The 27,305-nt window shown below is 42.9% G+C and overlaps 2 protein-coding genes and 1 long non-coding RNA gene across 4 annotated transcripts in view; 1 reads left to right on the top strand and 2 right to left on the bottom strand.

The window, feature by feature from the left end:
• The first annotated feature begins 1,466 nt into the window (after nt 1–1,466).
• On the top strand, nt 1,467–3,303 carry LOC306927911. 2 transcript variants are annotated; one of them, XR_013790606.1, is made up of 4 exons: nt 1,467–1,651; nt 2,319–2,403; nt 2,841–2,993; nt 3,259–3,303. It is a non-coding gene; the product is annotated as an uncharacterized lncRNA (long non-coding RNA). The 2 variants fall into 2 exon arrangements; XR_013790607.1 differs by lacking the exon at nt 1,467–1,651 and having other exon boundaries at nt 2,244–2,403.
• Nucleotides 3,304–5,060: 1,757 nt separating this feature from the next.
• Nucleotides 5,061–7,364, bottom strand: LOC306928807 (putative nuclease HARBI1; the record flags this gene model as incomplete). The annotated part of the gene is made up of 3 exons (XM_079509078.1): nt 5,061–5,087; nt 5,307–6,059; nt 7,260–7,364. The coding sequence occupies 3 exons, from the start codon at nt 7,362–7,364 to the stop codon at nt 5,061–5,063; spliced, it is 885 nt and encodes a 294-aa protein (XP_079365204.1).
• A 2,339-nt stretch (nt 7,365–9,703) lies between these two features.
• Nucleotides 9,704–27,305, bottom strand: part of arl10 (ADP-ribosylation factor-like 10) — a 43,971-nt gene continuing 26,369 nt past the window's right edge. The window contains exons 3-4 of the mRNA XM_079507836.1: nt 17,933–18,108; nt 9,704–11,426 (exon numbers count right to left, since the gene is read on the bottom strand). Of these exons, the coding sequence (XP_079363962.1) occupies nt 11,256–11,426; nt 17,933–18,108 (347 nt within the window). The 3' untranslated portion in view covers nt 9,704–11,255. The remainder of the gene's footprint in view (nt 11,427–17,932; nt 18,109–27,305) is intronic.

Genomic DNA, 27,305 nt, shown 5'->3' with positions numbered 1-27,305 from the left:
GAGCTGTAAGGGTCCATTTGGTTCATATTCATAGCAGATCATAGTATTCTGCTGCTAGTTTGCTTAAATTATGTTGATATCTGAACAGGTATAACACCAATTTTATTTCCTTTGTGTTTGTTTCAGATCGATGGACAACTTTGTCTTTGAAAAACTGACAGAGTGGCAGCTACCAGATCTGATAGACATATTTAGAGGTACAATATGTTTCCCATCCACATACATTGCTGTCACACAGTAATGGAGTTGACAACTGCTTTTTGTAATATACCTTGACATTTGTATTGAGCGTATGCATTTTCTGTGCTATACTATTTGATTAACTGACAACAATTGACCAGCAGATGAACCCAGGTTGATTAAGGTTAATGACATCTGTGTCAGTCAGAAATAGGATGCTGGTTGTCATTCAAACTGTTTGCTCAGCACCAAACATGGCTGCTGAGTTAATGGCCATGGTTTCTGTAGTCCTCTAACGCAGTGGTTCTCAACCTTTTCAGGCTGTGACCCCCCCCAAAATAATATTTGAACTGTGGACCCCCCATTTGTTTGACTTCTTTACACAGATACATATTGTGAAAATAGATGATCTATAGGCTCACAACGCCTCGCAACAGTTTCACAATATGTGGGGGGTCCCGACCCACAGGTTGAGAACCACTGCTCTAACCTGTCATGTTGAGGACCAAAACCAGGTGATGAAATTTGTCTGATTAGCTTTGCTGAGGGTAATCATTTGCAGAAGTAATTAATTAATTTCAATCATCTGTGTTGGTCCTCATCATTGCAGGTAGATGACTACAGATGAAACCCATGAGCTCTATTTTCTTTTTCTGTTCCTCTGTTGGAAAAATAATCTAGTCTTTTTCTTTTCTTTTTTCAGGCGAGGGGATTGATCAGGACAGTTAGATGATTCCACCATCAAACAGCTGATCCCGAGAGCAGGCCCTAGGCTGAAGTTTCTAAAAAAAAAATTAGAGAACTTGTAAGTAAATAGTTTATTTCGGGAAGATGGCATACACTTGCTTCAAATGCCAAAAGCTAATTTCAGGGGGTATCAAGGGTCTTCTCGTGCATTTACGGTCTGTACACCATGTCAACTCTGATGGGATGCCGTGCGGTGACTACTGGGATGACATGATTACTGGGACTACTGGCATTCTTTAAATGAGTGATAAGTGGTACTGTAAGTACTTTTTTGTTTAATCACTTAATGTTTGTATAAGGTGAAGCCCAAGTTCACTCTCTAAAAGTATGCTGCAGCACATTTGGTTGTCTTCAAAAGGGTCCTCTATTGGGGATTCCAATAGAGTACCGAAGTCCTGACGTCACTCTCTCATCCCCTGGTTTGTAGTAGTTTTTCTCTATGTAGAATAGTTGGGTCATCACAACAACGCGAACCAGGTAGGATGCGTCATTTACATCAGACTTCGGTGCTGTATTATATTAACATTGGTCTTCTGTATAGATTGGACCGGCGCCTGTACCTGATGCACAAGCTACAGCCTCTGATGCCACACCTCCTGCCACTCCCCAAACCCCCATGGAGGTATCGGCCGCACCTGACCCCCTAACCCCACCTGAACCCCTGGCTCCACCTGAACCCCAACCCCTCATGATGATTCAGACAATACACATCATTCCTACGTTTGTAAGTTCCGCTTTAATACCCTTTAAGCCTTATAAATGTGGCTGCTTTGCATGAAAAAGAAAATGGTGCTCAACAAGCTCACAACACATTGACACACTGAGTGCATTAATTGTAATCAAGACAAAAGTTTGAAATAATGGTGATATTGATTTTAATTAATATCACCCATTCCTAACTAAACAATAATAAGTCTTTTGTGTCTTCTTGCAATTTTCTAAGGATGTCCATCAGGTTCTTACAACGTTCCCAGATAGACAGCCGATTGTGAGGGACCTTGACGAGACAAATATAATCACCACATCCCAGATATGTGCCCTTGTCCGGATCTCACCTTATAGAGAAGTTTGGAGAGAAGTACTTCAACAGGTTTAAATTATCTTTATGTTTTATGTTGAATAGGGATCACACACCAATGCTGGGGTTTAAGTGGTTAAATGGCAACTTTAAGGGTGTATGATCATCCCAAGTTCTAACTTTACCTGAGAGCTAAAATATGACTTAGTGGGGATATATTTGCTAGTTGTTAACCAGGACGACTGACTGAAGTTAAGTTTGTTAGCCACACACCGGGTGTGGTTTGTCTTTTAAAATGGTTTATTAGTTACATGAAATCAACGCACTGGAACTACTTGATATGATGAATAGTTGTGCTATTTCTGTTTTACAGTCCTACGACGGAGACCACAAAGGCCATGGCAGCTAGCATAATTCAGGCATTTCCCTGCTTGAAAAACTCATCAAGCTGTGGCAGCGTGAGGTTTTTTTTTTTTTTTTTTAACCTTTTTTTTTTGCTTTTCAATTTATTATTCATTTTGGTGACACCCCTAGTATTAAGCCCAATACTGTATATGCTCTGCTGTGATGTGTCGCTGATACTGAAAACTACAAGTCTACAAGCTCACAACATGCGGTCAGCCTGTAGGTCTGCAGTTCGCAGTAACGGACTATTGAGAAGCATACATTGAGCTTAAAATGCTAAATAATTTAACAGACAGCTCACTCCTTCCAGAAAAGCTACTTTGATGTGTGATTTCCACTGCTGTCATGCCCTTGGAAGCTGGGACAATAATTGGCCTTCTCTTGGGACAGACAGATGTGCAGAAAAACCCTGTTCTAATTCAAGGCCACGCTTTCAAAAAATCTAAATGTGCCAAATCTCTATTCATCAAACATTTTGATTTCTTGGCAGGTCATATGGTACACCCCAGCACGGAAAGGCCGTCCAGCCAGTGGGTACCTGGAGGAAAGGCTGCGAAACACCAGAAAGAAGCTGAGGTCAGCGCTCAGGGTGAATGGCCGAGCACCACAACCAGCACCCGAGGATGGTCCTGTTCAAACAGCGGTCATACCAGGTCATTACTAAACGGAAAAATAGAAGGAAGTTCCAGTTTTCCCAAAACGTAACATGCGCACGTTTAGGGAACACTGTCGCAGACAGAAAATGTGAGGAATTTTGGAACTACAGTAGCTTGTATGACCAGACACCACACAATAGCATTTATAGTTTGTTTTAGAACTATTTTAACACACAATATTGCTGATAGGGATGACTGATTACGCAAAACATCCATCTTTTAGTGACTGACAACATTTTGTTCTTTTTACAGAATGTACCATATCAGATGAGCGGGCTGTACAACTGAAAGAGTGGTGATTCTGGAACACTACCCTCACCTAACGACTAACGGCATGGTAAGAGGGAATATTGTACATGTGATGATTCATTGTTTATAATGTTTTGGTAGTGTGACACATTTAATTTGATTTCAAATGTTTTCCATTTTATAGATCGCACAGGACTTCCTTGTCTTACATGCGGACGCTGCACCCAAATTGTACGAGACCTGGCTCCCAGTTTATGCGGAGAAGATCCTGCAGGTGGCACGACTGGAGCGGAAGCTAGAGTTGCCGGTCGAAGGATTAACATTAGGTAAAATATTATTGAAATGGTTCTTTGTCAGTCGACAGACCCTCTTGTGTCCACAACCACGTTGACAGCCTCTCTGTGTGGGTGTGGCACGCACAGCACACACTTTCAGGTACCCCAGGGTTTTCCTCTTCTCAGGTAGTGTCACCTTCAAATACCAGTGGGCACACCCCTTCCTCCTATAGCCTCGTCTAGACTAGGGTTTCTCAAAGTGGATTCCAGGGACTCTCTGGGTTACTTTAGTGCGGTCTAAATTGACCCTTACAAGTCTGTAACTGTGACTGTTACAAATGGAAACAAATGAACCCCAACTGGTCAATTATTTTCCATTTGCACACTGTCATGGTTAGGCCAGCTTCTGGCCTAATGCTGGGAATAACTAAACTACAAACTAACCAGCTGCAGAGCCGCTATTGGCTGCACATAGCGGCATAGGTTACATTCTTGTTGGCTATTGAATGACAAAATAAAATATATGCCATTCCACCTCGTATTGATACATGTCTTCCTGCAGATGGCATTGGGGATCTCGCCCTGCAGCAGTTGTTAAAATGCTGCATTACTATGTGGGTGTATTCAGTGTGTGCAAGTCCCACATGTCATTCGCTGATGTGGCAGTCAGCTGACCAATTGGGCGGGGTATTTAAGCTCACCTAGACTGCATGCTTCTTCCTGCCTTCCTTCTGCTTATGGTTCCTGGTTGTTGTCAAGGAAGCTCTGAGAATGAAGATAAGTGGTCACGTGACTGGGCTGCGCCATGACACTTTCATGGACACTTTCATGGGAGCCAAACTCACACCGGAAGTGCAATGAATACATGGCAGTGAATGGAGCCGGCTGGACCAGCTCATAACAAACATTATTTATGAACAATTGAGACCTTTTGTAAAGTAATCACTTCTGGAAAATAACAGAAGACATATCACAGGTTGTTTTCTAATCACTTACTTTTCGATGTGCGCAGGGTGCACAGTATATAATTTTATCTGAGGATCTAAAGAGCAGCAGGTATCGTTTCTGGTATCGCGAGATTTGGCTGCCAGACAGGAAACGGTGGGAAGTCTCGCGATACTTGGTGCGTTCAGAAAGGTACTTTGTGCTCTTTAGATAACATACCTCTATAAAAATTACAGTGTACACATCGAATAACAACACAGCAGACAATAATGTGTTACATGTCTTCTGTTATTTTCCAGAAGTGATTACTTTACAAAAGGTCTCAATTGTTCATAAATAATGTTTGTTCATGAGCTGGTCACTGAGCTCTCATTGACTCCAGTGCATTCTGCCAAACTTCCGGGTAGTTTGGCTCCCATGAAAGTGTCATGGCGCAGCCCAGTCACGTGACCACTTCACTTCCTTCTCAAAGCTTCCTTGGTTGTTGTTATGTGATGTTTGCTCCCAGCACCACCGGTGGGCTCGCTTATTTTATATGATTTAATTGGTGGTGGTGGTCGTCATGTGGGGAGAGGTGTTCACTGTTCAGATGCTCTGGGAAGTGCTTGGTGACTGCAAGGTGGACGGGTGGGGAAGTGTGAAGTCAGAACAGGTCGATGATCTCCTGTCTGGCCCGGACACCAGCCCGGTGGAGTGCTGCTCGAGGTTCGGGACGGGGGGTGGTGCTGGTGCTGCTGGTGGTGGTGCTGCTGGCTCATCATCATCATCCTCCACATCGGGTAACCCAGCCCGCACAGCTATGTTGTGCAACATCGCTGTCACTACAATCACCTGGCAGGATTTCAGGGGGGAAATACGCAGGCCGCCCGCGGAGCGGTGGATGCAGCGGAACCGGGCTTTCCACCTGCCAAATACCCGCTCGATGTGGGTCCTGGTTGTTTTGTGGCTGTCATTAAACGCCTGCTCCGCTGGTGAGGCCGGATCGTCCACCGGTGTGATGAGGTATGTGCGGAGTGGGTAACCACTGTCACCCAAGAATAAACTGTCGCCGAAGTCTCCCCTGGCTGCCTTCTCTCCCACTGCAGAATTCCGCCACATAAAGGCATCATGGGTGGCTCCTGGCCATCTGGCCACGATGTCCGTGATAAGCCTGTTGTGGTCCACCACCACCTGCACATTCATGGCCGTATAGTGCTTCCTACACACCCAGCACGGGTCCACCAGGTCTGGGTTAAGGAGAGGGACGAGGGTTCCATCCACCAAACCTAGCACCCGGGCCATGTTGTAGAATCCCCGATGCACCTCCCGTACCTCCTCCCTTGTGGTGGGCATCTTGATGTGGTGCCGGGCATGGCGCACGAGGATCTGCATCACGGCTGCCACAATCCGCGACACCGAAGCCTTGCTGAGGCCGGTTCCATCCCCCACCACCTCCTGGAAACTCCCCGATGCGTAAAAACGCAGTGCAGCGAGGAGCTGCACCTCCGGGCTGAGGGCGAAGTTACGCCGAGTTGGCCTCCTAATATGTGGGGAAACCACCTCGAGCAGGCGCTGGATCTCCACGCGGGGCAGCCTGTACTTGGCCTGGAGAGTCCGATCTGACAATATGTTAAGATCACTGAAGTGATCGCGTCTAAAGGCATTTACATAGGTGATTTGGCTTCGGCTACGATGATCAGCAGCGAGTATAAACTGTCTAGCAGCAGCCATAGTATCTCACACACGTATGACTGTGAAACGCCTTGATATAAGACGTAAATCACTGATTATTTCCAGCTGTCCCAGATGATGATTGATCGATTGATTGATGGCTACAGTACAGTAAAACACTTGGACATTAAGGTCCTGGGTATTCAATTCATATAATCATGACATGATAAATAACAACAAAATGAAAATCATCATGATGGGTTGGGGAGTGGCAGAAACTATAAACTATCGTGCGTAGTGGTGCACACCGCTTCCTCTCCATATTAGATTAGCTAACCCGACTCCGATAGAGAGGGGAGAGGGACAGTGGTGATGATGGTTTAAATAATTAGCCTACTCCATTAATACATGGCGCAGCAAAATGAAGACGACGCATGGAGTTATAATAGCCGTATTTTCCTAAATGTGCTGTCACGGGTAATCAAATAATTCTAAAAGAAATATAAAACATATGACAAGATGGCTGAAATTCTCTAGATGATGCTAAAAATATTAATTTAATTACGACATTTTTATATTTAAAAAGGCTTTAGGAAAAACGGGGTTGCTTCTAAATTCATTCATGTAGGAGGCCTTATGACACGTAAGGCTGTGCTCTATCTAGGTATTCTATGTCTATCTTGTCGCGTTTGATGGCGTTTCCCAAAAAAGGACATGGTGTCTGATTCGCTGCCCATGTAGCCAATTAGGCAGCAAACAGAAGCCTAGAGCCCTATGCGCGTGCGTACACTACAACTCTTACGCACGGTCTTCTTTGAGAAACCCGGCCATTGCTGTTCCTTGGAGTGGTTGCACCACTCAAAAACACAAATAAAAAGTATGTCATGACATCACAGGTTAATCCTTAACCGTTGAGCTTTTGGGCCTGTGGCTCCCCGGCTACTAGAATTTACACTTCTCTGTGCAAAATAAAAGGTTCATGGTGTCCTGTATTGTACATTATACATAAATTATATCACAAACAGTCACAAGAACAGTGTAGTAGTACAAATAAGTGATGGGAAACAATAGATAATACAAATAAGTGATGGGAAACAATAGATAATAAGTACTGATACTATTCTTCCATCTCACCTGCAGGACCATGTCTTTATGAAACTCCTGTGGAGCTTCCACAAGTCCTTCAAAACGCAGTTCAGGAGTGCTTCCATTGAGCCTGGCTTCACGGCAGTGGACCATGCGCTCCACACCATTTCCACAACACAGGTATAGATTTATGAATGGATTTTATGCTTGCCGTGTGCTGTCAACTGTTGAAAGAAGTGTACTAGATTGTTTTTTTGTTATTACTATCCCATCCCATTTGGACCTGAGGGCGATTCTACGAAATGTCTTAAATCCTGAGTTTTCTGAAAAATCTGTTTCTATGTCAGTCGTTCTCATTCTCAAACATTTTCATGTCAAGGACCCCCCCAATTTCATTCTCACATTTTCACGATTTAAAAAAATAGCAGATATACAAGCTTGTAGCGTAGTATATTGTTAAATACACTTCTGAGTTTCAACCAAACAGGTGTGAGACAAAGGTAATGAAGGCTTTTTTTTGCTATCATAAAAAGTGTCCTGAATAAATGCAGGTATTTGTAATGGCGTAAATAGCTGACAGCTTGTGCTCTTGGTCCATTTCCATAGGGAACCCATGGTAGGTCTTCTGGTCTGGGAAGTGGAACCTCTCCCTCTATAGGAGAAGTTGGGTTTGATGTGATGTTTGGGTTGGGTGATCCTTTCGATTTTACGGAAGGTGATGAAAATGTTCTCTGTATAGAGTTTTGTATAGAGAATTGTTGGTTTGGTTTGGGTGATGCCATTGATTTTGATGGTGATCCTCTTGCTGTCCATCTTCTTTTCTTTCCCTTTTTTTCATAGTGCACTTACTTTGAAGAAAATAGGTACAGGTGTGGCATACATATGTTTCTGCATTAGGAGAAAATTGTGGAAATACCAATGTTGATTTCGTCGGACTTATACAATTCAGTATAGCACTCTTCTTGTGTATCCCTTTGAAGTTTTTTGGAATACCAATCCACCATTTTCACATTTAGTCACTGGGCTGGCAGACGCAATTGTTACATCTGTTGTCCTCGTCGTTTTTCTTCTACTGAGCTCGGAGAAACAATCGGTGATGATTAGGTCAACAGGGTAATAAACCGTGGTCGTGTGAACGTGCGCAGACAATTTAAGAAATAAGCGCCATACTTCATTTTACAGAAAGCCGGAAGATGTGACAGTGAAACCTGGTGTAATAATTATTACGAACCGGTAGGGGGAGCACCGCTGCAAAATGGGGATGAGACTTTCTAGTGGGATAAACAGCACAAAGAAGACAAGGAAGAGGCTGACTAAACAAGCGATTTAAACACTTGTTTCATGCCGAGACTTGGATTTTCTTGACCGAGAATAAATTCAATTTAGTTTTGCTCGTTCTCGGACCTTCACTTTTTTGGATACAATCTGAAGAAAAGGGTAAGCAGCGGAAGTTGTGGAAACCATGTGCCGTTTCTGAAACGCAATGGGAATGCTTGGATTTGTGACCTCATCTCGGAGCTACAGAATGAGCGTAGGGACTGAGGGAAGGTATTGGGGCTAATGGTGGACCAGCTTATGTACAAACACTATTTCTGAATGATCGAGACATTTATGAGATATCTGTCCAGGAAAAAATAAAAGAAGACATATCACACGTTGTTTTCTGCTGAGCATGTTTCTGTCCTAATGAACTGTTGGGAAACTACAAATAATAATTGACAGAGCCAGAAATGATCGCTGGAAACGTTTAGATGCCTCAACAGTGCCGAATCAACCCCTCCGATGGCCCTGGCGTTACACGTGCGTGCATGTGATTCGCGTGCGTGTAACACAATAAACGACACCTTTTTCATTTGCACGTGCGTTCAGTGCACCGCCAGCACTATCGCCGCTGCTCCCATAGTTACGGGAGCAGTCGGTAGCGCTGGTGCCTCACAGCTAGAAGGTCCTGGGTTAGATTCCCACTGGGGACACTTCGGGCTGTGGGAGTGGGGCACTGGGGGCGTGTTTGTCCTCCACGTCATCAGTGCCCATACCCGAGGCGGGGTTGGCAAAAGGGCCTTTCTTTGTGGAGTTTGCATGTTCTCTCTCTCTCTCCTCCCCCCCCCCCCCCCCCCTCGCGATGGTCACGCTAAAGTCTCTCTAGAAGCGTTAATATTCCAAACGAGAGGCTTGTTGAAGTCAGAAATGAAGACAGAAGTATGCTTTCTGAGCCGTAAACAAGGAAGTGAACGGCAGTGCCCATGCGCTAAACAGCAAGGAGTATGGTGAGGGGAGGCCAACCAACGGTCTAAAAGGGTTACAAATGTAAGAAAAATCACACTTATGTGAAATGAGGGGAACTCTAATCATTGTACATCATCATCAAGAATGGTGGTCCCTTATTGGCCAAGGGTTCCCACCGACATACCCAGCGGATTTGTTCAGACACATACACATACACACGTAAATTCTCCATTCAATGGCATTTTTAATGTTTGTTCAGACAACACAAACATTAAACACTATAGCTGCTGTTAATAATAATAATAATAATAATAATAAAGTGCATTCCTTCGTCTTCACAGCTGCTCCTTACGCCCAACAAGCCATGAGGAGCAGGAGACCACCTCCTCTCTGGTCTGGGGACCCCCAGGGGTCCATGAAGTGTTACAGCTCTGTAACTCTGACAAGTGTACAGTACACATGGAACGATTTAGAACGGTGGTTATCAAAAAATAGCAGATGTGCAAAATAGCAGATGTGCAAAAAAAAGGAGCCCCCAATAGTTTTCATTTTGTCGACAAAAACTATGATGAAAAATGTTCGTCGACTACCTTTTTTCACTGAGGTATTCTATGATGACTAAAACTATGACTAAATATATTGACAATTTCGACTAGACTAAAATGTTAAAGAGGGAAGTCATTTTATACTTGGTTGCATGCTGAAAATAGCCGATCTACAAAGATCGGCTATTTTCAGCATGCAACCAAGTCTAAAACCAGTGATTACGACGCCATCAAGGCCTGCCAAAATACAGATTTATATAGATTTAGTTGAAATCTTATGATATTTAGTGGACTGAAACTAGACCAACAACACATGACTAAATGTGACTAAAGCTAAATTAAAAAAATTCAAAAGGCTAAACTAAAAAAGTCTAAAATCAAAATTTGTTGTCAAAATCAACACAGGGGGCCCCTCAAGGACCCATGGTGGTCCCCAGACCCTACTTTGAGAAACGTATACAGCGTGTGTGGAGATAAGCTTGAAGTTTAACGTCTGTCCACAGGGTTAGCAACGCTGTTACATCTACGTCTTGATGTCATATTAGACTGTGGGCCTAATATGTCCTATCATTGTTGTTATTAAACCCCTCGGGAGTCTCACATTTTTTTTTTAAATGCTAATTTTGGTCATGGTCATTTTAACAGGCTTAAACAAAAACCAAAACCAAAAACAACATCTTGCTGGAAAAGAGACAACGAGAAAGCTTTAAAACAGAAAGCCAACTATTAAGGCATTCGAACACTAGATGCCTGCCAGTCACAATGTGGGACAGATCGAGTCTCAATTTGCGGGACGCCTAAAACATCTTGGAAATGAGGGACTGTCGCACCATGCAACGGGGGGACATCTGGTCACCCTACGACGTACAGCTATTGGCCTAAAATATTGTCCATATACAATATATTCATGAATCCACTTTCTGACCGGCTGGGATGTCGGTATTGGGCAATTTTTTTATAGGGGTTTCTTGTGAGTTGTGACCCTACCATTAACATCCTATGGCAGGCAAAAATGTCAAACTTTTCTTTTGCTTTAAGTTGCATGTAACATGTCAAACTGAAGGTTTTCATGATTCTGAATCCATTCCAAGCATTAGTTTTGCACAAAATACATTTTGACATACAATTTGACATTTTTGTAAATGTTGCCTTCCATAGGATGTTAATGGAAAAAAGACTATATACCAAATTTCCCACTTTAAACAAAAGACTATGGGAGATGAGCTGAAGTTGTAACGTGCGTGACTCCACAGACGGCTCCTTGATCTCCTCCTCACACCAGCTGCAGCAGCAGGTCCTGGAGCGCCTGCAGGCCGTGCTGGGAGGAGGAGGAGGAGTCATTCCTCAGCTGGGAGGCCAGGAGGTACAGCCTGCGCTCCTCCGACACGGAGCCCAGGGACAGGGCCTCGTGGAGCTCTGGCACCCCCACTGCACCGGGCATGTCCTGAGAGAGAGAGAGAGAGAAATTATGTCTGAATATCAGTGGTGCATGGAGAGTAATAATAATAATAATAATAATAAAGCTGTATTTATATAGCACCTTTCAAGAACAAGGTCACAAAATGAGGACTGGACAACCTTTTTTACATGGCCCTCCAGGGAGAGGTCGGAGGTGGTAGAGGTCGGAGTAATTAAGAGCATTTGCTTAAGTACAATTTTGAGGTATTTTGCACTTTACGTCTACTTTTAACTTTTACTTCTACTCCATTACATCTCAGAGGCAGATATTGTACTTTTACTCCACTACATCTATTTGGTAACTTTATTTACTTGTTACTTTGATTGTATGCAATTACATACAATCAGTCCTAAATATCACATTTAAAGGAGAAATACACAACAAAACACATGTGCCCTGAATCCGCCAATAATCCTGTCCCAACATACATGTTGGCATTGCATTGTTTCATATAAGATGCCCCCTGTTCTCCATTTTCCTCACCCCCTTGCCACCCTCGAGCTGCCGTTCATAGAGCGATAAAAGTTCAACGGGCCTGAAAATTAAGGTCCGACCCATGAGTTCTGTATGAACGGCAGCTCGAGGATGTGATTACCAGGACACTATTAACCCATTCAGGTCGGGAACCCCTATTGGTGATTTAAGTATTTTGTTATACTTTAGCTATTGAAAAATAGCAGATCTACAATATCATAGTGTGTCACCGAGTGCCGCGCTAGGAGCTTGTAGATCTGCTATTTTGGAGGGGGGGGGGGGGGGGGGGGGGGGGGGGGGTAGGGTTAGTGTTTGAGGTAGGTTGTCGTTTGACCACGTGACCCCCGAAATGTTTATTTTTTCTCTAAATAGGACCGGTCCTGTGGCAGTTTTTTGTGGGGTAGGCGAGTTGGTTAGTTTGTAGTAGCCAGCCTGGTTATCGAGGCTAGTAGTAGCCTATTAGTTTGTAGTATTGTCACGGTAGGCAGAGGATAGAACCCAAGTGCAGAGCCACAAGCAGATAAGTTCAAAAAAGTATTTATTAAGTCAGTAAAGCTTATAAACAAAAGTAGTCACTGCAGAATAGCAAAAACTCAGGAAGTCCAAAAAAGGAAACACATTTCAAAAGCAAAGTACTAAAACATTCAAAAACACAAAACCAAGTCCAAAAGCAAACCTTTCAATGCGAAATGCAGTAAAGTCCAAAATACAAGGCACGAGGAGCTGACAGAAGTTACTGCAAGGAACATCACAGGAACAGAAAGTATGTACTGGCAGTGTGTGTGTGTGTGGAATGAGTCCAGTCTTATAGGGAGCAGGATGATTGGAGAAATGTCCTCAGGTGTGAAAGGGGCATGGCACTGTTGCGTTAATGAGGGAGTGTGAGCAGGTGTGTGGCAAGGACTGAGAGATGGAATGGAATGGAATGTGGGAGTAGCTGACATGGAAACATGGTCTGTAGGGAGACAGACCATGACAAGTATTAGTTCAGTATACATTTTAGTTTAGTTTGTTTGTGTGTCAGTCCAGTTTACTGTGCATCTCTCTAGTTTATTGTTCAGTGTAGTAGTCTTGTGTTTTAGTTCTTTGTCGTTGCGATGGCGCTAAGAAACCAACAAAATGCTCCCTACCCGTTTCCCGAAGTTAGCTTCATACATTTACTTGTTTTATGGTTTTGTGTATTCCTGTCTTAGATGGTGAGTCTGCAACTCCTAGTGTTGGGTGGCTGCTGACCAAGATCCCCTTTACTGCACAGCCTGGGCCTGGGAGGGCCTGGGAGGAGGTGGGGGTAGCCCTTAGAGTATATATGACTAGAGACGGCACCCGGATGAAACCCTGAGGCGAAATGGACATAGTGGCCAAATTTGATATTGCAGCGTGGGCCCAAACACATGAACGCGCTGGTCCGTTGACTATCATTGTGCACGTTCACGATGACACGTGAACGCTGAATGCCTGCAATGATAGTCAGCGGCAGCGCGTTCATGTGTTTGGGCCCAATCCATCCCAGAATGCACTCTGTTCCTACCCAGAATGCACAGTGAAATCGCCTCATGCGCTTTTGAGCAACTTAATGCAAGTGGATGGGAGGAGAACTCGGGTGCCGTCTCTATTCATATATACTCTAAGGGGTAGCCTAACTACCAAATGTACTTGAATTACTCCCCCCCCCCCCCCTTTTGAATACTGTAAAGCTCAGGTTTACATACAGTTTGCACTGTTGGCACTACATATAATACAACTGTTTACATGATTGCACTGCAACTGTATATATTTCTATATTCTGATGTAAAAAGTCAATTTGATTGATCTGATGTGTGGTGGAAATAAAAATGGACTGGCATTCACAGTTCACATCATAGTTTGTCTTCTGTCTATTCTGCACACTTCCCAGGTTTTTGGTAGGGACAAAGCGTTATAAAACGGCTTATAACTCCAAAATGGAAGATAATAGAAACTAACTTTTTTTGGGAGAGTATAGACGACGTTCAAACCTATCTTTGGATATATAATATGTTCACATGGCCCGAACAGCACATTTTCTACGGATGCATGTTTCTTGAAACTAGGTTTTAGTCAAACAGATTTTTGAGAAACATGGATCCACAGAGAATGTACTGGTCTGACCACGTGAACATAATACATATAAAAAGATACCCTGGAATGTCTGTCTGAATCACACACAAAAAGTGAGTTTCTATTATGTTGCATTTTGGAGTTATGGACCGTGGAAGATGGATCGGCGTCACTAAATACAGTCTGTTGAAAAGCCATGCTATAATCTGCGGTTCATATTTCTATAATGGAAAATGTGAGAAGCTTATTTTTTTAAATTATAGTAGACACCATAAGGTTTAACTTGAGATATGTCATGGATATGTAGTCCTAGTAGAAAGTACTTTGAAAGTACTTAGAAAGTACGTGTTTCACTAAAAGGCTCATTACTCTGAAACTTTTCCACTGTGCTGTTTTGGGTGAAAACGGGCTGTATTCAGCTGTTTACAGCTTCATACCGGTACATTTTATCAACTCAGTTTATTTTTTCCATGATAGCAGACATGTTAATGCTTCTTTTAAGATATTGTGTGTTCACAAAGACAAAACAGAGAATATTGTATAATTCTTTACAGTGATGTAAATAGGTTTTCAATGTAATGAGTCCCGGGATGCACAGGTGGTCATTCCAATGAGTCCCAAAAAATTCTTATGAGTCCCAAAAAAAATCACACCTGTGTGAAGTGAGGGGATGCAACTCCGTGTTGGGGTTCGCGGGGCGGGGGGTGTTCCAGACCCCCAGGAACACGCCCAGGGGGCCGGGCCGGTTCCGGCGTGCCGCGTCACGTCCGAAACGGTTGAGAATGACAGAGTTACCGTGTGGCGGCCCCTCTACTGTACTGTAATGTACTGGCACCCCCGAAAGCATACAGTTAATACGTGTGTGTTTGTGTGTGCATTAGGTTGCGCACAGATGGTGAAAAACAACCATGCTGTTTTCGTGCTCATACCCAGACACCCAGACACCCAGCCACCCACCCACACACATAGCTCCGTAAGGGAGTGGTTGCACCACTCAAAAATAATAATAATAAAACATTTTTTATTTTATTTTATAAAAAAAAAATATATAAACATATCAAATAGGCCTATACAGTATATTTATGTTAATGTAGGCTAGTAGTATTAGCAAGCACAACTCAGTAAGAAATACTAATAGTGGGCAACAGTGGATTTAACATAGCTTAAACCAACCAAAAGTTGTTTGCAGTTGCAATTATTATACTTAGTCAAAATATCGGCGTGTGTTACACAATGTGTGTTTCCCATTGAATCGGGTCTGCTTGTCACGCTAAAACATGTTCCCCTAAATATATCTGTCGGAGGCAGCGCCGTTTAGTTGAGAGAGTTGCGACATCTCCGTTCACTGCTTATTCGTGGGGCTGCATGCGTCACTGATCACTCCATTGTCGTCACTCTCTGTCTCTAAACAGCTCTAGTCTAGAGGCTGCGCTGAGTGCGCTCAGTCAGAGCCAACATGGCGGCGCACAGCGCGCTGTGTTGACAATGTTGTTACAGACTAGTGGTTCTACAAGAACGATTCCTACGTGGATTTTATGTTTTATAACATAGAATGAGGTCGGATGCGGGCATGCAAAATGATCGTGTCCGTAGATTATTGTTTTACCGCATTTTTCCCCCCCGCGATTTCTTTTTTTTTTAACGTGGATTATTATTACTGTGTACATGCTGACTGAGTACAGTAGTGCATCCCGGGGACGCAAAGGATGAGCGCAGGTTGCGGCCCAAAACTATAAAGTGCGTTTTGGGACGCAAAACGCACCCTATTTACATCACTGTCTTTAGATAGTCTCCAGAGTCTAAGAAACCCCCTTGGCTTTCCCTTACCACATGGCTCGAATCTGGCCTCGGCGCCAAGAGTGTTAATAATAGTGTGGAAAGTCTGTCCTAAAGATCACATTTAATAACCGTGTAACATAACAGTGAGTCTGAAGGATCGGGTTTGAGAAATGGAATGAGATTTGTCTGCAGTGCGGCCAAAGTCTATGAGGCTAGATTACAAAACGACCTTCAGATTCCAAAGCACGCGTCATCTCACCCTGCTAACGACATTGTAATTAACTTCTTTCTCACAATAGACTCTGCCATCATTAAGATCAGAACACCCAGCTTCCAGAATAGCTCCCATACTGAAGCTGTCCACCTCCTCAACACTCACACTGCAGCCGACTCTGCACGCTCAATTATGCAGTAGACAATACGTTACTATCTTCCCTTAACATTCCATTATTATCCAAGGACCACGTTTGGATTAGTGCTTTTAAAATGTGTTCATGTCAAGGAACCCCAATTAAATATGTGTTAGCCACAGGATTAGAAACTCTTAATTGGTCCTCACTAATGTTCACGATAAAATGCCACCATTTCTTTATACTCTGCTGTGTCACATGGGAGGACATCATCAATGGGGAATCCAAGCTACCCTAATAGAAGCATGCAGGCTTTCTATTCCTGAAAAGCTGCAATGCTGAAGCCATCGTTCTCATGATAATAAAAATCTTATTAAAAAGGAAAAAAAACATCTTAATTAAAAAAATATATGATGTTACTGGTAGACGGGTTTCTGAACTGCACACAGCCCACATATGAGACACAGACTGAACAAGAGTGCTATATTATCATGAACATTAGTGAGGTGTGAGTAGGTCAAAATATCTTATATACATATATGATATGCACATTATCACGGAGCTCTTCATTCCACTCCAAACATATCTTAAAATATTAACTGGGTCTACATGGAAACAAGACCGCAATGACTTTTTGGTGCTATACCTTTTGGAATACAGTAAGTGTTCGACTGTACTGTTGCTGTTTTTACATTTATGTCTAATACATTATAATAAACTATCAATCAATCAACCCATTATTTTCTCTCACCGCTCGTTAATTAGAGCATGGTCGAGTGACCATCCGTTTATATTGAGAGAGAGACCGTCACACTGGCAAGTTGGACTTAACCTTGCGTCACTAGTTGTAGCAGCCAAAGCATTGTAAAAGTAAGAATTAATATTATGAAATATTACGAAACCTTTTAAAAAAACATCCTAATCACCTCACGTGAATTAACTTATCCCCTGCAATGGGGATAATGCAGGGTAGGAGGTTTTCAGATGGATGTCTGTGGACAATTATATATTAATCTGGGGATCCTTGACGTGAAGAAATGTGGAAACCAATGGTTTAAACAACATTAGGAAGCAAGCCCAAATAAGCAACTACTGTACACTTTAGAATCAAGCCCAAAAAACATCAACCAGCTACACTTTTACTCTATGGTAAATTAATAGCTGGGGGCGGGACTGTCCACTCTCTAGTGTATATACAGACAAACCTGTGTGTTCCTCTCACTGGGTGTTGTAGTTTTAATAGAGGACATGTCAACTGGGTGTTGTAGTTTTAATAGAGGACATGTCAACTGGGTGTTGTTGTTTTAATAGAGGACATGTCAACTGGGTGTTGTAGTTTTAATAGAGGACATGTCAACTGGGTGTTGTAGTTTTAATAGAGGACATGTCACTGGGTGTTGTAGTTTTAATAGAGGACATGTCACTGGGTGTTGTAGTTTTAATAGAGGACATGTCACTAGGTGTTGTAGTTTTAATAGAGGACATGTCACTGGGTGTTGTAGTTTTAATAGAGGACTTGTTCACTGGGTGTTGTCGTTTTAATAGAGGACATGTTCACTGGGTGTTGTAGTTTTAATAGGACATGTCACTGGTTGTTGTAGTTTTAATAGAGGACATGTAAATGCATGCAGTGTTGTAGTTTTAATAGAGGACATGTCAACTGGGTGTTGTAGTTTTAATAGAGGACATGTCAACTGGGTGTTGTAGTTTTAATAGAGGACATGTAAATGCATGCAGTGTTGTAGTTTTAATAGAGGACATGTCAACTGGGTGTTGTAGTTTTAATAGAGGACATGTCAACTGGGTGTTCACCTGCTTGTTGCCCAGGACGACCACAGGAAGGCGGGGCTCCACCCTGAGGAGGCGGTGCAGCTCAGCTTTAGCCAGTGGGAGCCTCCGTCTGTCGGAGGAGTCGACCACGTACACAAGGACATGAGTCCTCCTCAGGTACTCTGACCAGTAGCCTCGGAGATTCTCACCACCTCCAACTACGCACGCACGCACGCACGCACGCACGCACGCACGCACGCACACACACACACACACGTGAGGATGGAAAAAAAGTTAACATTTAAGGCTGTTTCAGACACCGGCGTGAGAGGGTCTTGGCCACATCCCTACCAGAACACACCGCTCTCAAAGGTTGACCCACAGCTGCTCTGACCTGAGCATCCCAGGCACTACGACGAGAAAGCCCAGGGGTCCTTAAATTCTATTTGAATCCTGCATGAACTCTTGTTTAATTACTATGATCCATTTTATTGAGTTTGTCTAGCTTAGGTGTGATTAATAAAATACTTTGGATAAACAAGTTTGTTCATCGCTCGGTTGAAGTTACTATATTGGTTTTTGACACGTGCAAAGTAAGAAAGGCTATGAATGAAAATATCTCTTACCTTCAGATTCTGTAGATGTATTGAAATAATATAATTGATTATTTTATCATCTTTTGACACGTAATTTCGTCATGATATGAGCTTCTAGAGCTAAAACAGTTTATTTGGGTGTTGATATCTCCAAACGAGAATGGACTAGTAGTACAAATTATAACTTATACAATCTGTATGGTAGAGTATATTAATACAATATAACATTATGTACAATCTGTATGGAGTATGTTAATACAATATAACTTATACAATCTGTATGGTAGAGTATGTTAACTCTATCTCTACCGCTAGCCGTTAGCATAAACACCAGTTCCCAGTGCCAGCATACACGTTCACTTTAAAAGACGGTGTTTGCCCGCCCCCCACACACACACTCGACACACACACTCTACTATCATTGGAACACGCACACACTCTTTACCTCTCGTCAGAAGCGTTTACATAGCGGCAGCGGCGCGGTACAAAGGCACAAATTAAATCCGAAATGTGGATGGCAGAAAATCCACCAAGGACAGTGATTCTGGAGTCCGATTTATGGAGGGTTGAAAATCCTCCTTTCCACTAAACCAGTGGAATATACCACTGTGAATATATTTGCAATCCCATAGTTGGAACGGTGGGGCATTGCTATGGGAACCGGACCAATGTTAAAGGCTTCCGTAGGCATCAACCATTATATAGACGGAGTATACGTTGGGGTACATATATATACGGACCTGGGATATGACGCCACCTAGCGTCGACGTATGTATACGGACTTGGGGAAAAAAAGAGTTAATACTCTATAACACCGGTATACAATCTGTATGGTAGAGTATGTTATGGGAAATTGAGTCCCTATTGTTTACAATGGAGAAATTCCGGAGGAGGAAGCCGTTAAGCGCCCGGACTGTTTGTTGTGATCGCCACTATGGAATATTTTTCAGCACTACGACAAGCCATTACACCGTTTTAAAGTGGATTTTCATGACAAGCAACTCAGCGGTCGGTGCAGTGGCTGTTCAAAGGTAACTTTAAACTTAGGCAGTCTAGCCTAAAAGACGGCCGTAAATTGTCAGCAGTTAACCTGCTAATATATAACTTATACAATTCCGGTGGCTGTATTATGTGTCTCCCCTTGTGTCTAAAGTCATGTCTCACCGTAGACACAGGATCTGACACAGATTTTGACCAAGATTCAATTCATCCTTTGAGCAAGCAGGCAGGCTTCATTAGCACATTGGTAAAACAATGGGACAGGAAACCGGGTTCAAATCTGCGGTAGAAGAGGAAAGTTAGCCTACATAGTGCAGCTTTAAGTATAAAACTATTGAATCTTCCACCACTGAATAACACAGTTCCTCCCTGCAGTAACAATAATAAATAAATAACTTAAATGTTGCTAGGTAACTACAGTAGCAGTGATTTGGTCATTTGGGCTGGGTGTGATTTTGCTGCATTAAACATAGAAAATAAACAAATAAACATCTATTTACTCGCTGTGTTGTTTCCTCATGCATCAATAATGGGCTGTAATTATAGCATTACTCTCGGGGGGAGAAATCACTACTTTCAAATGGATCCAATTTAGTATTTTTTTTTAATAATAATATTTATAAAACCTTGCACACACACATCAACAAAAAAGTGAAAATGTATTCTAAATTGTCAATGTCTTGATATCACGCACCAACGCACGCACGCACGCACTAACTACAAGCGATGTGACACGTGTTTTACATGCAAAGGTCCCTCCCCCATTTAACCGTATTAATGCCAGGAACGTGGGATTTCGTTCTATTCTCCACCCCCCGCCTGTGCCAGAATGTAAAAATCTGTCTTAAATCTGGTAATTAAAAATATGTTATTTTTTTGTTTGTTTTGTTTTTGGCTTTTACTCACATGTTAGACAGCCTACATATGGATCTGACGCACACGTACGCTCATTAGTCCTTTTTCTGCTCAAAATGAGCCAAAATCCAGTTTTTAGAAGGTTATTATTCTCTGTTCTTACATTGCGCGGTCGAAAACTCCTCCATTACGGTTCCTCCGCTGCCTACACTGTGTGTGGACATAGTGGGCTGGGGGGGGGGGGGGGGGGGGCTGCACTTCCTTGTTGCAGAGGATCTCTTCTTCTACTTTGGTATTTTGCGCATTTGAGGTATTGTGTTAACTGACACAATACAGCAGTGGGCAGAGCTTGGACAGTCACACACACACACACACACACACACACACACACACACACACACACACACACACACACACACACGAGTTGGTCCCTAAATAATTCAACATTGGTCTAATTAATTAATTAATTCCTGGTGTTTAGACAGCTGGTGGATGGAAATGAAGCTCCACCTACGCTGCAACTTGCCGCGTGGACAAAGCGTTTCCGGGTTTGTGGCCGACGCGCGCGCAAGTTGCAGCGTGGGTTGAGATCCATTTCCATCCACCAGCTGTCTAAAAACCAGGAAGAGACTCCTGCCACTCGCGGCATTTTGCCACCTCTTGTCATGTATATCTGGGTGCACTGACAATGAGGAAAGAGGAACGGTGAACAGCCCCTCTGCAGCCAATCCAAAAAAAGAAAAAGAAAAATCACATTTGCAACTGAACAGACATAAGGGGATCTTTCACAGAAGTGACCTGGCTAGTTAATTTGAGCCGTTCGTTCAATTTACAATTTAGGCATTTAGCAGACGCTCTTAATCCAGAGCGACATACAGTAAGCAAGAACAAAACATGGTAATACATCAAATACATACCAGTAAGACGCCTGAGGGCGACCTCGCCCTTGCACTGGCGCTTTGGCATGGGGGGTAAGATTTTAAAAATTATCAAGTCATAAGCTAAGAACCTAAGAAATGCATATACACTACTATAGTGTTATGTCTGCATAAAATGCTATCCAAGTTACATAAGTTGAGCTTTTGCATTCGCCTGTAAGGTCATCATGACTGACAACATTATTGTGTAGGCCTGTGTCCTTGGCTCCGGGGTGAAGTGTGTGTTGGATGTGGATTGAAGGCTGGTCATGCTGCCAGGCGGCAGCAGTGTCATATTGAAACATAATATACAGTGATTTCCAGCCTATCGTTATGCAGCTCACACACAGCTGAGCGGACAGCCCCATGTGGGAGGCCCACTGACCCAGCTGCTGTGACTATGTTAATCAGGATCACCTCAAGATCGTCTCAAGCAGTGGTGGACAAAGTTTTTACTTAAGTCCATCCATCCATCTGTCAATCCATCTTCAACCACTTATCCGTAGTCGGGTCGCGGGGGCAACAGCTCCACCAGAGAGCTCCAGACTTCACTCTCCAGGGCAACATTAATGTCTTCCTCCTGGGGGATCCCGATACATTCCAAGGCCAGTGAGTCGATGTGTTTCCTCCAACTGCGCCTTGGTCTGCCTTGGGGTCTCCTCCCAGTGGGACGTGCCTCGAGGACCTCCCTAGGGAGACGCCCGAGACGCCCTAACCAGATGCCCGAACCACCTAAGCTGGCTCCTTTCCAGGCGAAGAAGAAGCAACTACTCTGAGTCTCTCTTGTGTGACTTCTCACCCTATCTCTAAGGGTCGATTAAAACTCATTTCGGCCACTTGTATTCGCGACCCAATTATTTCGGTCATGACCCACACTTCATGACCATAGGTGAGAGTAGGAACGAAGATTGCTTGGTAGACAGAGAGCTTTGCCTTCTGGCTCAACTCTCTTTTCGTCACAACAGTGCGGTACAGCGACTGCAATACCGCCCCTGACGTTCCGATTCTGATCTCCTTCTCCGTTCTCCCCTCACTCGTGAACAAGACCCAGAGATACTTAAACTCCTTCACCTGGGGTAATGCCTCATTCCCTACCGGACTGCACAATCCACCGGTTTCCTGCTGAGAACCATGGCCTCAGATTTGGAGACACTGATCCTCATCTCCCAGCCGCCGTACACTCGGCTGCGAACCGGTCCAGTTTTACTTAAGTAAAAGTACCAATACTGCATTATAGAAGTACTCATTTGCAAGTAAAAGTCCAGAATTCAAAATGTATTTGAGTAAAAGCGCAAAAGTATTGGCATGAAAATGTACTTAAGGTACTAAAAGTTACTAATTAAAAGTTACTAATTATGCAGAATGTGCCATTTAAAGTTTAATATTTTGAAAATAGCTGATCTACAATCCCACAATGTGTCACACCGCGACGCATTGAGCTTGTAGATCGGCTATTTTCAAATGGACAAAATGTATATAGGGCATATTTGAGTAAAAGCGCAAAAGTATTGGCATGAAAATGTACTTAAGGTACTAAAAGTTACTAATTAAAAGTTACTAATTATAAGGAATGTGCCATTTAAAGTTTAATATTTTGAAAATAGCTGATCTACAATCCCACAATGTGTCACATCGTGACGCATTGTGAGCTTGTACGGTAGATCGGCTATTTTCAAATGGACAAAATGTATATAGGGCTGAAGTGGTTAATGTACAGTATGTTTTCAAAATCTACAAAGTAACTAGTAGCCTAACTAAAGTTCTTACATGAATGTAGTGGAGTAAAAGTACAACTTTTTGATCCAAAACACTGTGAAAGAATATATATTCAAAGATTTGCACACATTTTCACGATTTTTCAAAAATAGCAGATCTACAAGCTCGTAGCGCGACACTCGGTGCCGCACTATGAGCTTGTAGATCTGCTATTTTTCAACAGCTAAAGTTTACAATAATGGTTAAAGTGGTTAAATCTTAAAAGCTATGAGGCGACACAGATGCGTCTTAATGGGTTAAAGGTAGGGGTGTAACGATACATTTAACACCGATACGATACGTATCACGATACATGGTTGACAATACGATACATGTACGATATTGGTTCATTATGGCTATCCGATACGATACGATTCAATGATTGAAATTGATACAGTAACTATTTAACATACATTGACATTATTTTAAACTAAGTAATTAACCCCTCCTTTTCTTTTATCTTCTAAAAATTGCTAAATACCATGCACAAAAATGTAGTATTGATACAATCGATTATTTGCATAGCCAAACGATTCGATACCGATTATTTGCATTGCAAAACCATACGATACATAATCAATGTTGCTGTTTTCATTTCGATATACTTTGATTAATGAATCGATTTTCCGATGCAGTTACTATATCGTTACACCCCTAGTTAAAGGGCCACTTCACCCCTTTTGCAACCAGGTCTTATTTGAATTATGTTTAAGGCACAAGAAACACGTTCCTGGGGTTTGTATGCGTGTGTTTTTATCTTCATGACGAAAATGTGTCATGAAAATGTGGTCTCACGCCCTTCTCGTTCGTTTCAAGATGGATGCCGGTCAGGCCATATAGTCGGCTGTCGTAAGAGGCCTGCCGTAAACGGGGGTCGTAACCACAGAGCTATGAAGGATGGAGACCGAACTGGAGCACTAGCCCCGCCCCCAAGCTATTCATTTCAGTGGAAGTTGCTCAGTGGTGTTTTGAAGCACCCGGAAGACTGCCGGAAGTACTCAACTCAATGGCTCGAGCGAGCGGAAGTTTAGCCTAGCCTAGCCCCGGACCTCAATTTTGAGGTCTGGGCTTACGCACGTGACGTCATGAACGTCCCTCCACCTCCATTAAAGTGCTGCAATTGTATCTGACGGGTGTGGCAGGAAATGAGTATTGGTGACAAAATGTGCCCCTTTAAGGGCTTGATACATTTTGTCAGGAAAAAAACAGTCTATCAAGCGTGTTGATCGGCTATGGTATTTCCGATGCGTGGCACAGGCAGGTAACTATATAAATGTAAGATTGTTAATGTTAAATATGAATAAACTAATCATTATGGTATGCCTTCTTGTATACTAAACATACTGTACATGGTCTCTGACGGGTGGAATCCTTACACAAAACCCATTCAAAGTAGCACATCTGCAAGCTCTTTTGCTGCTTTTGAATTTGAATCCTGAACAGGGACATGCACACATAGACATCAAAGGGGGCTTCAGCCCCTGCCCTTTTACCAGTCTGTAAAACGACTGCCCTTTCCAGATCACAAGTGCAGCATTTACTATGGTGAAAGAATGCAAATGCCTCCTTTCCATGCCATGCCAAAAGGCAGCATTCAGGAGAATTGCTTTTTTCTTTGTCTCCATACAAAGACTTTCACTTGTGAGATTTTATTCTTGCTATAATCCATGAGTGCCTGTTACAAAAAGTACAAAAACAAAGTGCTCATTTTCTTCAGTCAGTTTAATATTTAAAAGAAATGTGTGAGATGTCCTTGAAAGTAAGGGATCTTTTGATGCCAATACTTTTGTACTCCTTTTGAATTCCGGACTTTTATTATTTCTATGCAGTATTGATGAATGTTCGTGTGGTACTTAACATCAACAGGGACGAGCACATCACCAACAAGGTACTGTACGGGGCATTACCAAGTGTAACAGAGAAGATAGCAGTAAGGAGGATGAGACTATAGCTGGCCACCAACACACGGGCATCGATCGAGAGGACGTCCCACACCTACCTACGTGGACGTACTAACGAAAGATGCTGGTGCAGAAAGAACAAATGAGCTGGCCAGATGTATGGAGAACCGAGATGACTGGAGACGCCAATGGAGGGCTCGCCTGAGGACGATGTAGAGAGATTGATACTTCACACCTTTTGCAACCAGAGCTAATTTGAATGATGTTTAGGACACAAGAAACACTTTCCTGGGATATATATGTGTGTAATATGTTTTTTGAGTGGTGCAACCACCCCTATAGACAGCTATGTCTATGGCTGTGTCCCTGTGTCCGAGCACGAAAATAGCATTATAGCGTTTGTTCACCACCAAGTGTCACTGTTGCACAGCCTAACACAGACAGACACACACAGGCCAGGGAGGAGGGTACAGTACAGTACAGTACAGTACAGTACAGTACAGTACAGTACAGTACAGTACAGTACAGTACAGTACAGTACAGTACAGTACCACTCACTTCAGACGGGTCTGATTTCATGACGTCATGTTCATGACCAAAAACTTATCATGAAAATGTGGTCTCACTTCCTTCCTGGACTACAAAGTCACACCTCCATGCAGACTCCCCCTCAGGAGGGGAAGTGCACTAATGCATTATGGGCATTGTAGGAATTCAGCAATCCAGTCAAACCCTGGTCAAACACTACTGTGGGACTACTAAGAGGGACAAAGCGTGGGCAACATTTCTGCGGACGAGGAGTGGTGCTGATTGGGAAGCTTATAGGCAGCTTAGAAATGAGAGCAAGACAAAAACCAGAGATGCGGAAGCAAATTATTATAAAGAAAGTCTCACAAATGATTTTAAGAATCCCAAGCAATTTTGGAAAAAAATCAAATCGGTTATGAATACATCAGATTAGCATCATATCAATCAAATAAGATGTAATGACACAATATTAAATGACCCATTATCGATTGCCCAGGCTTTCAATCAGCATTTTTCCTCTGTCGGCTCCACTCTAGTAAATGACACATATCTTACCCCTGGTTCTTTCAATAATGGTCCACACTGTCCTAGTCTGTTTAACTTTAGGAGAATTTCACCTGTCGAGGTCCAGGCGGCCATCAATTAATTAAAAGTTGATGGTGGTGCTGGACTGGATGGAGTTGAAAACCGATTTCTAAAATTAGCTGCCCACATTAGTATGTATCCACTTGCCGATTTATTTAATCTTTCCTTGTCTACATGTGAGCTTCCGGTTATCTTTAAAGGTGCCCGTATCACCCGCTTCACAAAGGTGGTGACTCAATTTTGATAATTATAGACCCATATCAATTATTTGCTCCACCGCCAAAGTCTTTGAAAAATTGATCTATAACCAACTTTCGCAATATACCAATACTAATAACATTCTTTCGGAATTTCAATCTGGTTTTAGGCCCAACCATTCCACTACAACTGCCTTACTTAAACTTACTAATAATGTATACTCCTCAGCAGAAAAAGGTCAACTCACTGGTTCCATATTTATTGATTTAACCAAGGCATTTGATTTAGTTGATCGAGATCTTCTTTTGGATAAACTACATGCGATTGGCCTTTCTCAAAATGCAATTCTGTGGTTCAACTCATACCTCCATAATAGAAAACAGTGTGTTGTCATGCATGGGAACTTAAAGGTGTGCCCCAGGGGTCAACCTTAGGACCCCTTCTTTTTTCTATTTATGTGAACAATCTGCCATACATTTTTAGACATTGTTGCTCCCAACTTTATGCCGATGATACGGTCATCTACACCAGTGTTTCCCAACCTGTGTGCCACGGCACTTTACTGTGCCGTTTGATGTGTCAAGGTGTGCCGCCTGATTTGACCGAAAATAACACTAACCCTCCCCCGAAAGCAATAGCTACTGAGCTGCAGGATTCGTGCGACAACAACAACAACGGAACAATAGACTCTAACGACCATCGGCCATAGGAATGTTAATCAACTGTACTCGCCTGGCAACTTTACTGTATAAATGGGCAGTGATGTACCGGAACGCGTTCAAAGAACGATAGTTCACGAACGCGTTCCTATTTCGGCTGAACGTGAACTGAACGTACTGTATTTCTGCCTGATGAACGTCATTGTGAACGCGTTCATTTCTGGCGTGTGTGAACGTCACTTTCTCACGTTCAACTTCGTTCAAAAGTGAGTGAGCCTTCCAGGCGAAACCCCCGCTAAAACACACCCTAATCACTCCTTATTAATATCTAGCGGAAAACCCACCAATAAGCCTTTATCCAACACAAATTAACTAATCTTTCTCAATCCGCACAATTTCACTGGAGCGCGCAGCGCGCATAT

This window comes from Electrona antarctica (assembly GCF_951216825.1).
Source record: "Electrona antarctica genome assembly, chromosome: 8".
NCBI lineage: Eukaryota > Metazoa > Chordata > Actinopteri > Myctophiformes > Myctophidae > Electrona > Electrona antarctica.
The sequence above is the reverse complement of the archived record's forward strand: the minus strand, read 5'-3'. Positions and strand labels throughout refer to the sequence as shown.